This window comes from Gouania willdenowi, chromosome 15 (assembly GCF_900634775.1).
Source record: "Gouania willdenowi chromosome 15, fGouWil2.1, whole genome shotgun sequence".
Lineage (NCBI taxonomy): Eukaryota > Metazoa > Chordata > Actinopteri > Blenniiformes > Gobiesocidae > Gouania > Gouania willdenowi.
The window spans coordinates 11723365-11737841 of record NC_041058.1 but is presented as its reverse complement, the minus strand read 5'-3'; the positions used below and the strand labels follow the sequence as shown (position 1 = coordinate 11737841).

Below are 14477 nucleotides of genomic sequence, written 5' to 3'. Positions count from 1 at the left end.
TGTTGCGTGGGTGAATAAAATGTGTGTCAAACTGTAGGAGGTGTGTTAGATGAAGGTAGTATTCTGTTTGAAAATGTCCAGGTTTGTGCTTTTGAAATAACTTTGCATTAAAATGAAGCTCGATGCAAGTTTGCTGCGTGGTGTTTGTATCAGTCTCTGCTATAGTAAGAACATATTAAGCTGTAGAATAGTCAAATAAACCAACAAACAGTCAGTGAGATACACCTGGAAATTTTAAGTATGCCACAACATCACTTTCTAAGAACGAATGATACTTTTGTTTTGTTGACGGGTGAAGATTTTTCCACTAAATGCTGCAATACTTACTGTACTTATGGACTGAAAATTTGAGCACTGTCTAAAAAAGCTAAATAGAATAAGTTTGCATATTTTTCATTTGAAGTTTATTTGTTCAAAGTGTGCAAAAAAAAAAAAAATCAATGAAATATGTTGATATTGCTTGATTGCGACACTAACTGCAGAATAATGAAGCAACGGATGAAACGCCTTCACCTAGATATACTTTAAAATCATTATGTTCAATTACATCTGTTTCCCATAAAGGCAACTTAAAACGATGCAATAGTTTCTGAATTTACTTATCTATGACAAATGTGTTGCCCGTAAATGAGAGTAGGAGAAAAAGTGGAATTACAGCAAATAATCACCAATGTTGATTTGTATAATAAAGCTGTAATAGCCTGTGAAAATCGGATTGCTTTTGTTTTGTTTATTTTTACCCTTGCGATATCCTGTTTCTTAAATCAAAAATCAAATAGGTAAAACAACGGGATAGAACTTTGAAGTATAATTATTTTATCAGTACAAAACTGGTGACGACTGCGCCCTAAACCAGGGGTTCTCAACATTGGGGTCAGGACCTTATTTGGGGTCGTAACACACTGGGAAGGGGTCACCAGATGCCTTCAAGAAACCAACAATATTTTTTTGAACAATTTCAACCCATTTTTGCTTATTTTTACTTTTTTTCTGCAACTACACCAAACGCCATATTTTAACCTTTTTTTATCACTTTTTCTTGCCATATTTTTGCTCCTTTGCTACTTCTCAGTCAAATTTCAATGCCTTTTCTGCACATTTATTCCACTTTCAAGACATTTTTGGCACTTTTAAACCCATTCCACCACTTTTCCACCTAATGTTACATATATTTCATATATTGACCAGTAAGTGTCACTTTTAACCTCTTTTCCCCATATTTCATGCTTATTTTTGCCAATTTAATTGAATTCACAATTTTTCATGCCTATTATTTACCAGTTTAAACAAATTGTTCCTACTTTTTAAATTACATTTCCCCAATCCCCCCTCCCCACATTTCTGCCATGCACTTTTAAGCCAATATTGACACTTTGAACTCTTTTTACCACTTTTTCTGTGGTTTTTAAAATCCAATTTCACCACCTTTTCCACCATTTTTGGTCACTTTGAACCCATTTTATTTCTGGTTGAAACGACATCTTTAAGATGACAATATAATATGTCGCAAATAAAAAAAAAACATCCTGGATAACAGTGGATATTGTTCAGATAAATAAATCTGGTTATCACAGATTCATAGAACAATGGACTGTCATTTTGCTGACTTTATGGATGGGCCCCAAAAAGTTCTCCCCTTTATTCCCCCAGTTTAGTTATTTTTTATGTAAGGTCTAAGCTTAAATGAACACTAATTAAATCCTATGGTGTGTGAAAGATACAATTTAGTACAAGTAAATCTTGACAATCCCCAAAAGAATCCAGGAACAAAGATCAAAAAGTGATATTATTAATGCAATGAGGGGATTTGTGTTACCAGTGGCAGGGCAGTTTGTTGCTTTGGCAAACTGTCCTAAACTGTTCCTCCCACTGTGATTTTAAAATGCCTTTCTTTCATCTCGCTGGAAAATAAGTGTTTTGCCATCTGCAATAAAAAGGAAGTTCCTCATTTTAATGGCATGGGAATAGGCGGGCAGGGAGTGCACCTTGCTGTTCATCCTCTGCATGCGAATGTGAGCTGTCTGGGTGATGGCCATTATGGTTTCTGCTACTGCCGGTACGTCCGCTCCGTCGGGATCACTGAAGTGTTGGAACTAACAAGCTTGGGATGCAGACAGCAGATGCACAAATGGGATTTTGTCGTAAAAGCTTCAGCGTGCCTTGCCTGTCTTAGGTGGAAACAAGAGAGAAGGTTGAAATGTTTGGGGGGTGGGGATGTGTGAGTTATGCACCCAAAGAATTGAGACGATTACACCTGATAATCTAGCTAATGATCCACACTGGGGAGGAGATGCACATAAAACTCAATGAGCTACAGTTTTCCATCTTGTCCTTGCAACTCTCGTGATTCGTCATCTCTTTCACTTCTCGATTTATGAGGAATTGTGTTTTTTTTTTCTCTAACGGGGGAATATAAAACAACATTTATTTACCTGTCATAGTTTTTAGCAGTCATGGGCAACTGGCGGCCCGGGGGCCACATGAGGCCCTCAGTCTAATTTTTTGCGGTCCACAAAGCAAATCCCCAAATATTGTATTTCAAGAAGTTGGAAGGAATGTGAAGGACAACATAATACACAAAGGACACAAAAACACAAAAAAAAATAATTGGAAAAATACACAAAAATAATGTCAGACAGACACAACAACCACTTAAACAAACAAAATTACTACAAAAACACACAAAACAACAACACATTAGAGAATTGCACCAAAGACACACAAACTAACAGGAAAATACAGAAAATGACAAGAAAAATACAGAAAGTGACACCAAAAATGCACAAATTGACAACAAAAAAATGCAGAAATGACAGAAAAATACACAAAATATAACAAAACACACATGGAGAACAAAAACACACAATATGACTAAAAACTGACAAAGCATCAAAACCACAGACAAAGACAAAACCCTTTTTGCCCCCTGTGCCAATACTCGGATCAGACACAATCACATGTTTGTGGCCCCCGCTGTGATAGAGTTGCCCATCCCTGGTTTATAGGGGTGCAGACCACACAGTACTAATTAACACACAGGAACTCTTCCCCCCACATATATCTTCAGGTGTTGTTCCAATCCCATGGTTTCTTTTCTATCATCTTTTCTCACATACAGTTATGAAGTCTATCCACACAATGCTCCCGGCCCCAAGGTTAACACAGATTAAAAGACGTGTCATTGATGGAAGAGGCTCCTCCTCCCCTCACTGGCCTGTCACACTTTGTTTAGGATCAAGCCACTTCATTTTAGCAGCATAATGGGTAAACAGAGTGTGATCAGTCCAATTACCCCCTCATTGCAGAGGCGTTCTGGTGGGAATGGCCTAGCAGAGTTTCAACAGTAACACCTGCTGCCCGGAGGTCTCACTTGTATGAATCTCAATTTGTTTGTACAGCCGTGCCAAAATACAGTGACCAAGCAGCAGTGAGGTTTGTGCGGATGATGCCACTGCTGGCCCAGCCTCCTGATTGCTATATGGTTCTTTTCTTTTTTTCCCACTGTTTACAAAGTAGCGTTGATCTTCTCATGGATTGTTTTGTTCGTTTTGTTGCTTTCAAGGGCTGTGGATTTTCTCATTGCCGTAATTTGCCAGGTTTTAGGACTGAATAGAAGCCAAAAATGTTGCCCTGGAGAGTTGAGGCGCTGAACAGTAAAACGCTGGAGCGCTCAGTATGAGTACATTGGAAGTCAGCGATATTTTACGTGTTTTACTAGCACAGTATAGCAACTGAGGACTAGTTGAGCCATTCTATACGATGCATGCTACATGGGTGTTATCACATTGTAGTGATTATACTACAGCCATGCATTGCAATATTTGTCTTAAAGATGAAAAAATGAATATCTGCAACACTTTCAAGTGCAGATTTTGACAGGCGTTTGTTTGTTTGTTTGTCTGTTAGCATGATTACATCAATGTAATGGATTTTGACAAAATTTAAACCAAAGATAGACTATATGCCATGGAACATTACATTCAATTTGGAAGGGATCCAGATCAATATACTGATTCTGGATCAGTTGCAGAAAACCCAAAACCATCATTGGCAAAATTTCAAATTAAAACCCATGTGTCGTTTTTGGTAATACATTATTTGAAGTTTTATACATAAGGCTGATATTACGCTTTCATTATCTGTCATCAGCATAAATAAGGTGTCATGAGGCTGTTATTAAGTGTTGTTAGCTAAATAATGACACCTTTGGAGAAATGTTGGTATTTTTTGGGTAAGGTGGAGGGATCTAGTTGGGTTAGGTAGGATTAGGGTTAGGTAGGGTTAAGGGTTAGGGTACCAAAGGATTACGGCTCAAACATATGCGGGTGGACACCCGCAAAGCGGAGTCTGCGCAATCTCCTCGCGGAGTCCGCAGGGCCAATTAAATGCAAATCTCAGATTTTACTACTGCGCGGACATCTCCGCGTAGTTATTGTCACACAAAACACTGCTCGGCATTGTATCGACCCGCAGTACAAGGACTACAGAGACGCGCTAAGAATCATGGGACATGTAGGATTTAAATGAAAACTACTACTCGGCAGTGCAACCAAGTATGCAAGCTCTAAAGGAGAGCGGACAGTCCGCGCTGAGTCCGTTGTAAGCGGGGTCAGCCCAATTATATTTGTGCCTTTAGGGTTAGGGTAACGAACGACACTTAATGACACCTTATTCATGCTAATGACAGGTGTCATGTCATAATAATGACAGCGTAATGTCAGCCTTATCCAGAAAACTTTAAGTAAACATTTTTTTTTTTTTACAAGCCTTGAAAGTGTGAATGATCATTGGACCATGATCAAAATCACTGATCTAGATAACTGCCAATATCTGGCATTGAGGATATTTGGTGCTTGGTGGAGGTTTGTGCTCTCTGCGTGCTCCTATTTACTGTGATTTTGTGTGAGTTTCACAGTATTTAACACAGAGATGAAACACTGCACAAAAAAGTACATAAAACCAAAGTTTAGTGCCCTTTAAAAGTCAGACAAACCAGCAGGGCCTTCTCATTTATCTAATCAAATAAATTGTCCTGTCCTCCCGGACCCTTTACCCTTTTACTTCTCCCTCCCTTAGATGTAACACTGCCCTCTTTTTTTTCCCCTGATAAAGTTAGGCAGACCCTTCTTGGGAAAGGCTTTTGACAGTCACATTTATGCAAGATATAAAATGTAATATATACTTTTTGTAAGGGAAAGCTTGCAGAGTTGTCGGGAAAAGATTGCACGACACGTAGTGTTTTATTATCCTATCGTGTGTGGAAGAAAGATGATATAAAGTGCCTAAAAAGCTGTCAATACACTTTGTTTTCAGATATTTGTACAATAAGTTAATTTCATTATAAAGCTTCATAATCTATAAGGTTTTAAGGAGCAGACATGTTGTTTATTTTCAGGTTACGATAAAGTAAAAAATTTTAAATGTTATATTATTTATGAATCACATTATTCTGTTCATCTTTTCAGAAACCTTTTTTTCATTAATACTGGTGGACAATTTCAGTAACCGACAAGCTCTTTTAGTAATAAATGCCTTTCTGGATTCACTCACCACTATTTGAAACTAATTCCATTCAAATTGTACATTGATCCATCATTTTATTTTTAGCTTTAACTGTAAGAATAAATGAATAATAAACACAAATGTCCCTCCATAGAGGATTTTTTAGCCTCTGTGGACCCATAACGCCATGAAAATGAAGCTAAACATTTCATAATGTGACTTCAAAGCCTCTGACTTAATTTGCTTATGCACTGAAACGCCTTGGGCACATTATAGTGACCTAATTATGGGGGGAAAAATGCCTTTAGTCCTTATATAGTGTCAATATGAATACCAGCTCCTGCAAACCTTTTAATGTTGTAGCTTTTCTGGATTTTGGTCATGTTTATACACCTTAAAAACCTTTTGATGTTGTTCAAACACACAGGGTTGGGGTCAATTATAATTGATTGATTATGACAATTAGGGCCCGAGCAACAACGGTACATAGGACCCCATTGTAATGCACCTCGTTTTTGTTATTTTTCCTACAAAAAAGCGATTGCATTTTTGAGGGCCTAAACACTCATTAAAATTAGAACGCATATTAGGACTGGCGAAAAATGGGATATTTGGGGGGAATTGCACATGTGAATGGCAAAATCACTCAATACTACAAGATTCTGTAGAAATCTGACATCATCACTGTAGAGGTAGAAGTGATGACATCATCGTAGAGGTAGAACTGATGACATCATCACTGTAGAGATGTAACTAATGACATCATCACTGTAGAGGTAGGACTATAACAAAATTTGTAAAGCATTTATTACCTCCGCCAAACATACTGTGATGTCATCAGTTAGAACATTGGAACATTGGTCCTACTTGGCTAATCACTGCACTCCGTAGCCAAGTGCGCGCCAGAGCCAATCACTGGAGAGCTTACCTCCACGCCCCACACATTTTGGAACATATAGTGATGATGTCATCAGTTACAAATAATTTATTAACGGTATATCATTGCAGTACAAACATAATTCTACAAATCGTCAGGCCACTCCTTAAATTGTTTAAAAACCATGGTTTTTCTCTCATCATCCTGGGCACGCCTTTTGCTCTAGAAACATGAAACAATATTATCTAATATTCCAAAGTTCCAATTTTCCAAAATGGGTGGGGCATGGGGGTGGGCTCTCCAGTGATTGGATTACAATATTAAAACACACTAATCATCCAAAATAGCCGCATCTACAGATGGCGGAGACGCTACTCCTCAGCTGCCGTCAGAGAAAGACATCTTACTACGAGACGCCAACACAGAAATGACCAAACTACGGGAAGAGATTCGTCGCCGTTCTAACAAGTTAAAAAAGAAAGATGAACTACTCACCAAGTATACAAACACGGTCGTACAACAGTCAATAGCGGTGTCGTCCTTCCTCTATAGTACTCTGTAACAACGACACAATTCCATGGGAGAATCCGGGTACATGATTGTCCTGGTCAACGCCGCGCCAGCCATCATGGGCTGAGGTTGTCGTTTGTTGACAGGAGAGAAACACGGAAAATCGCGTCGCTTTGAAGCCCTTACATTCAAAAATGGAGACAAACTCAGTCCAATTAAGCTGACCGAGCATAACCAGACATTCCCACACAGCCACTCCAATGCGAGCGATCCACGGAAACTCCACTACACCCAGCTGTGAAGCTGGTTCTGCTGGAGATTTATTCCTCTTATAAGGGAGTTTTTTTCTTCCCACTGTCGCTAAATGATTGTTCATGTGGATCGTGTTGGGTTCTTTCTTTCTTACTATGAACTTTATATTTTGTTAAGCGCATTGAGATGACTTTGTTGTAATTTTTGCCTTATAAAAAAAGTTTAATTGAAGAGAATTGAACTATGCCAAATCAGACATCACAATTATTGGCCCCAAATCCCTCACAAATTCCTTTTACAACTTTTCCTTCACAATAGACCACTCCACTCTCTCTCCCTCCCCTCATATCAGCTCTCCTTTGACCACCACGTCACCTCGCTCACTAGAACCGCCTTGTTTCACCTCAAAAACACATCCCGCCTCCGTCCACTACTCTCATTTTCTGCTGCTGAAATCCTTATCCATGCATTCATCACATCCAGACTCGACTATTGCAATAGCATCCTGTTTGGCACATTATCCAAAGTCCTTCATAAACTTCAATACATCCAAAACTCTGCTGCACCCCTGTCCTTCAAAATCTCCACTGGCTCTATGTCCCTTACCGTATCCAATTCAAAATCCTTCTCCTCACACATAAAGCCCTTAACCACCAGGCCCCCTCCTACCTCACAGCTCTCTTACACCCTCATACCCCTTCACGCAGCTTTCGTTCTTCTAAAGCCAACCTCCTATCTCCCCCTCTCAACCAAAGCACCAAACTTGGGGGACAGAACCTTCTCCATAGCTGCCCCCTCCCTATGAAACACACTCCCTGCAGACATTAAACACTGTACTGACCCTCCAACCTTCAAATCACTCATCAAAACTTTAGGTTATGTATATAACCCCGGTTTTATTAGTAATATGAGTGCGATGTCTCACTATGGGATACACACTCCCTGCAGTCCTCAGAAGCACTTTTCACAGTCTGCCAAGCCCTGATTGGAACTGCCTATTCGCCAGGGACACTCTCACCTTCTATAAGATAAGATAAAATAAGCACCTCTTCTCACGCGTTCAACCAAGAAGGGTTGTCTGTTGAGACATCTCACTCATATTACTCATAGAACCGGGGTTATATGTATAACCTAAGGTTCTATTTCATAATATTTTGTGAGATGTCTAACTATGGGATATGGCAGCTATGGCAGAGTCCGTAGTACAACGGGACAGTAGAAAAGTATAGCGTGTAAAACCGGACAAATGTGAGGGGCGAGGTATAACTCGCCACTACACAAACGTCCAAAACAGACACTCTCCTGAACAAGGTCCAGGACATGGCAAGACCTCAAGTCGAGTGTGCGTGCAGATCCTCAGGCGGCCGCAGACCCTGACTCTTGTAAGCCAAAGTAACGGCCTCCACAACCGAGTGAGACAGGCGTTGCTTAGTAACGGGCTTCCCCCTTGGAGATTAGCCCAGGAGACAAACATCTGATCGCTCCTCTTCATATCCACGTATGTGTGTAATGCACGGCGGACTGGACACCACTATCCTGTGAGGCAGGAAGGCCAACAGGTCAATGGGAGATGAAGAGTCCACCTCTGTCGGCACAAAGGCCGGGTTGGGCTCCAAAATCATCCTCGCATCGAGCAGAAAAAGCTGAGCGCACGACGGGTGAACCGAGAGCGCATTAGCTGAAGCCAGCGCTAGTAACAACATAGCTTTCAGGGTAGCGACCTCAAGGCTCGCTTCCCCCAGTGGTTCAAAGGGAAGACGCTTTAGTTCTTCCAATTAATAACAATTATTATTAATTAATAATAAATAATTATTACAAAGCCTTAATGAGAACCACCGTCAGATCCCAAGGGGAGGAGCCTGCGTACTCCCTTCATAAAACGGCCGATCAGCAGGTGCTGACTCACCGGTTCTTCCTCAAAGCCTACATGACAGGCTGCGATGTCCGCCAAATACACTCTCACAGTGGAAAAGGCTTTGCGCTTGTCAATCAGGCCCTGCAGGAATGATAAGATCACCCCCACCGGGCACTGAAAAGGGACGTGACACCAGTTTTTAAGCTATTATTTAAATTTAATTTACAAATTTGAAGGAAGTGCACAAGATGGACACTAAACAGGTTGATAAGTGAAACCGCACTGATTAGTCACTGTTTAAAATGCCAGGAAAACCTTGAATTTTCAGCTCGTGTGCAGCATTAGCTTTAGCAGCTAACTCTGCATTTCTGCCTTGGAGACCGATACTACATTCCGCAGACAATCTTTCAAGGAATCAATGTTCCAATGGGAAAAATAATCTAAATCTCTGTCAGACTCGTTGTCAGTTAAGGCGAGTTTATCCCTGACCATTGAAAACATGTGCGGGAACTGAACGAGAGCAAGATTTCCGAGTGTGAAAAAGGCTTTTTGTAATTGGAAAAAATTCTGGTCATAAGTGAGTTGTAATTGAACATTCCAAATTAAAGGCAAGATTGTAATGGAAAAATGTAATTGACCCCAACGCTTAAGGGTATTGTGACTTTCTTTTTGCTAGAATACAGCAGTTTGATTCCCTAACATGGAGTTTTCACATTATTGCAAAAAAAAAAAGTGAATGTAACCATGTCGGAAATAAACTGAATAAATAAAATAAATAAATTAAAAAAAAAATTTCTTCTGTTTGGAAAATCTAGATTTTAAATAGATCAATTGTGCATTTGGCTTGGATCATGTTTGCTTGTCTTGTGTGACAAACTGCAGACCTGTGCTGCTCCCTGCCTTGCACCCTGTGACACACTCCTGCACCTCGATCAGCATCAATGATGAATGTTTGAAGAGATAAAAGATGGTCTTGCTAAACACTTAACTGTACCCAAGGTTTGTACCCATGCACAGCTGACAGGTGAATATGTTTTGATTCATGGAAGGGAAAGTTTCTTGCTTTTTTTCTCTTTTCTTCCCAGAATGAAAAATATTGCCACTATAATTCCTCGTCACACTGTAATTCCTCGTCATGCACAACACGAATTAAAACTTATTTCTCTGCTGCTGACTCAATTCTTATTTTTGAAGTCTTTAATTGGTTTTCATGTTACTCAATAAAAGTAACTGATAAAACGGAAATATAAGGAATAATAGAAAGTGTTTTTTCTAGGTTTGTATTGCGTCTCCATGCTTGAACAATGAGCTCTGGGCGCTCCTGCAGTCACTCTCGGCGCGTCAGCCTGATGCGCAGCGCCTCCCCAACTGACTCCTCACTTTGACAAATTCCTGGACGTGAGCGGGTCTGCTGAGTGGCGCCCCTGCACGTAAAGATGATCCTGTGAACATTTAGCATGTTTAACAGCTTTGCCACATTTCAACCCCACTGGTAGAACCATCAATTTTCGAAGAACACCATGGGACATTTGTCATTTTGGAGATTTTCTTTCTATTTTGCCTTTTTGTGGCTATTTTCTTTTAACCCCAAGTTTGAGGCTCAAGCGGAAATAACTTTTACAAGGATAAACGAGAGATTTTATCTTCTGAATATGAATGGAGCAACCACAGAATCATCGCAGGTCAAAGTCCACAGCAGCGCTGAAGTTTTGCGCGCCTCAGAATCGGGAGCAGATGCTGCTTGGACACGGGACACCGGACAACAAGGGGGAGAAATATCACAGAGTGAGAATGAAGCACCGATAAAGACGCCAGCTACAACCTACGACGACAACAAGGAGCCCACGACAGAAAGCAATCCTTCCGACAGGGGAAAGAAATCAAAAAGGAGCGCAACATACGGCGATAAAAACCTGGATAGGAGCACAAGTGGAGATGCGCGCAGCAGAGAGGGCTTTGTGGAGCCTTTCCAGGGGGGCTCCTCCAGCTCCAGCTCTAGAGCCGAATATCGCCGCTCCGGGGAGGAGGTCAGAGGGTCGAACCCGAGGCAAAGTGAGCCTCACCTGGACACGTCCACTTTTGCGCTTTCGGGTGACTCTGCACACAACCAGGCGATGGTTCACTGGTCCGGGCACAACAGCAGCGTAAGTTTCACTTCAATTAAAACTTAAATAATAATCACACAATAATGCATAACTTCAAAAAAGTCACAAATATATACCAGCATTTGGACATTTGGGGGAAATGTGCAGCATTTGGGGACGCTTTTACGCACTGCTGCTGCGTCAATGCGCCCATAAAACACATTCTAATCAATATTACAAATATGGCTAAGATAAACCCTGCACCCGCTTACAAAATCCATCATTAAATTCTCTGATGATGCCAATATAGAGGTTGTATAGTGTAGGTGTTGCGCAATGCGCGTCTGACTGCATGGAGCTGCCTGATAGATGTGTCTGTGCACCAGCAGGATTTCCTCACGCCTTTTCCCCATTAACACTTAGGGATCCACTGATTTCAACTGTTTCACTACAGAACTTAAAATTGACAGCCAGCCTCTTATGTGGCACTTTGAGGGTGAAAGTGTTTTTTCAGTAATCACACAGCACTTTTTTTTTTTAAATGCAGTTATCAATAGGTGCCACTTGGGAAAGTCTTTCAGTTTTCACTTAAAGGACATCTTGATGTGATGCTTTAACTTTACTCGAATCAAACTGCATATATTAGTATTCATCTTGACTTTGGAGTTTTCTAAAATTGTTCCAACCCTTGCCTTTCCTTGCCCCCACCCCTTCATTACCCCCATGTGCCCCATAGTTGAACCACTGGGATATGCCAATCACATTCAGCCCACAGTTAGTATTTCCTGGTTGAATACAGTGTTTACTTATTGTCACAGTTATTCAAAGCTTTACACTCATTACAAGGACTGAGCACAACATAAATGGATGACTAGACATTGTAGTATCTGCTCACACATACACACATGCACACACGGAGGCAAAGCACAATGGTGTTGATTTTATCTCTATCATGTAGCTAAAGCGAGCAGTGTTTACATTTACAAGCATTTATCAATTGCAAGAATCTTTAAACGGCCTTGTAGCATTTTCTGCATTTCTACTTTGGATAATTTAGATTGCCCAAGGGCAAAAGGATGGGTGGCAGAAACATTTATCTCTGGCCCATCCACATATTTTAATGTCCCCAAAAAACCAGCAGTTCACAAATGCACGAATGCATATTTTTCATCAGGAGGGTTTTAAAAATCACCTGTCATCACATTTTCTAAGCAGGCACACATTCTTCATTTTCTTTTTAATGTTGCGTGCAATAATGATTGAGGTTGATGAATCGGTGAAGACAGTCCACATATGCACCCTAATAAAATCATCTACGTGGGTCTTATTTTTGAAGTCTGTTGTTGTTCGGACTTGTTCAAACCTAAATGGCCCTTTGTGCTGCAGTACACTGTTCAGTGAATCATCACTGATGGGCTTGTCACTGCAGCTGGTCAACATTTGAGATTGATACAGTCTGAGCTTCTGTCTGTGCGAAACTGCAGAGCATAAATTGATGCATTTTATGACTAGATGTTAGAGCTCGGGCTATATTAGATGTAAATGACTGATAGTAAATCCAATCTTAAAGGGTGTGTTTGAGAGAAAATTACTTCATTTCTGTGGTCTGGTTGTTTTATTAAATATTCACTTCAAGGATTTGCCTGTGATGAGGCCAAGATGTGAAAATCAAAGAGGGATTGAAGTGAGAATGTTGTTGTCGGCGATGGTGAACGCACCTGTGAGATTCTCACTCTGTGAAACATGGCCATGAATTTGTCTCCCGACTATTATTTAAATTTATGGGACTGTTTGAGACATATCAATCTGTCTGGAGGGTATAGGATAATCTAAAGCAGTGATTCCCAAACAGGAATACACATACCACTAAAGGTACAGAAGCACATTGCAGCGTGTACTCGGAAACATTCATCAATTAATCTTAAAATTATAGGAAAATGTTGCTACTTGATTTTTTAGTAACAAACTAACAATAATAAGGCTCAATCAAATACTGTCTTTTCTTGTGATTTATTGAAACAGGATGAATTTATGCTATAGAGCGATTTAATCACACTTCTGACAATAGGAGACAAACAAGAAAAAAGTATTTAAGTAATCACATAAAAGTTGCTTTCGTATTTTTTTGAATTTTATTTGCTTAAAAAACACATATTATTCTACAGTGCCCGCGACCCCCAAAATAAAGGTGCCAGAGACCAGGGACCCCCACTGTACCTGAAGATGGTTTAACATTAAAGAATAGTCATATGCTGACAGGGTTATCTATAAGGGGGGATAAAGGGGAGAACTTTTTGGGGTTCATCCATAAAGTCAGTAAAATGATGGTCCATTGTTCTATGAATCTGTGATAACCACATTTGTTTATATATCTGATTAATATCCACTGTTATCTAAGAAGTGTATTTTTATTTGTGCCATAGTATATAGTCATCTTAATGATGTAAATCCTTATGGGTTAAAAGTGGAAAAAAAAAATGCTCAAAATGGTGGTGAAATGGTGTTTAAAAAACCACAGAAATTGGTTAAAATTAGCAAATTAGAGAGACCAAAAACGGACAGAAAAAGAAGCACAAAGGGTTGTAACAATTAGTAAGAACATTTATTTTAAACTGGCAAATAATGGGCTTGACAAATCGTGAATGTGGTTAATTTGGCAAAAAATAAGCATGAAATATGGTGAAAAGAGGTAAAAAGTGATAATAATGGGTCAATATATGCAACATTAGGTGAAGAAATGGTTTATAAGTGCCTAAAATGACTTGAAAGTGGAAGAAATGTGCAGAAAAGGCATTGAAATTTGATGGAAAACTGGCAGAAATGGGAGTAATGTAGAAAAAATGTTTTAAAAGGAGCAAAAATATTGCAAGAGAAAGTGATGAAAAAAGGTTAAAATATGGCAAGTTTGTTGTAGTTGCAAAAAATGGTTAAAAAACAAAAAAAAAAGCAAAAAAATGGGCTCAAATTGTTAAAAAAAATAATGTTTTTTTAGTTTCTTGATGGCATCTGGTGACCCCCCTCCCAATGTCTTGCGACCCCAAATGGGGTGCTGACCCAAAAGGTTGAGAACCCCTGCCTTAGGGAACCAATTTTCAAGATCCAGGAAGGTCTTTAGGAGAACCACTGATCTAAAAAACTATCATTTAAAAAAGAAAAATCTTCCACAACTTTTGTCCAAAAGCAAAACTGAAAAAAATATTTTCTAGAACTTTTTGTTATACCTTGGTGGGACATTCTTTAATCATTTGTTACGTAGGTGTTTTATATTGTGCTGGTGATCTTTTTGATCAGGAATTGTCGAATTGGTTGTCCGCCTTGTGCTCCGAGTGATACATCTTATTCTCATCCCATGGAGGCAAAAAAAAAAAAAAAAACCTTAGTAAGCCAGGTGGTGTAG

The 14477-nt window shown here is 39.7% G+C and overlaps 1 protein-coding gene across 3 annotated transcripts in view; it reads left to right on the top strand.

Moving 5' to 3' along the window:
• Nucleotides 1-14477, top strand: part of sorcs3b (sortilin related VPS10 domain containing receptor 3b) — a 113259-nt gene that overhangs the window by 28482 nt on the left and 70300 nt on the right. For 2 of the 3 annotated variants that reach the window (XM_028468418.1, XM_028468417.1), the window contains exon 1: nt 10351-11140. The exons of the other annotated variant lie outside the window; for it this stretch is intronic. In XM_028468418.1, coding sequence (XP_028324219.1) covers nt 10517-11140 — 624 coding nt within the window. In that variant the 5' untranslated portion in view covers nt 10351-10516. Of the gene's footprint in view, nt 1-10350; nt 11141-14477 lie in introns of those variants that run through there. 3 annotated transcript variants of the gene reach the window in all.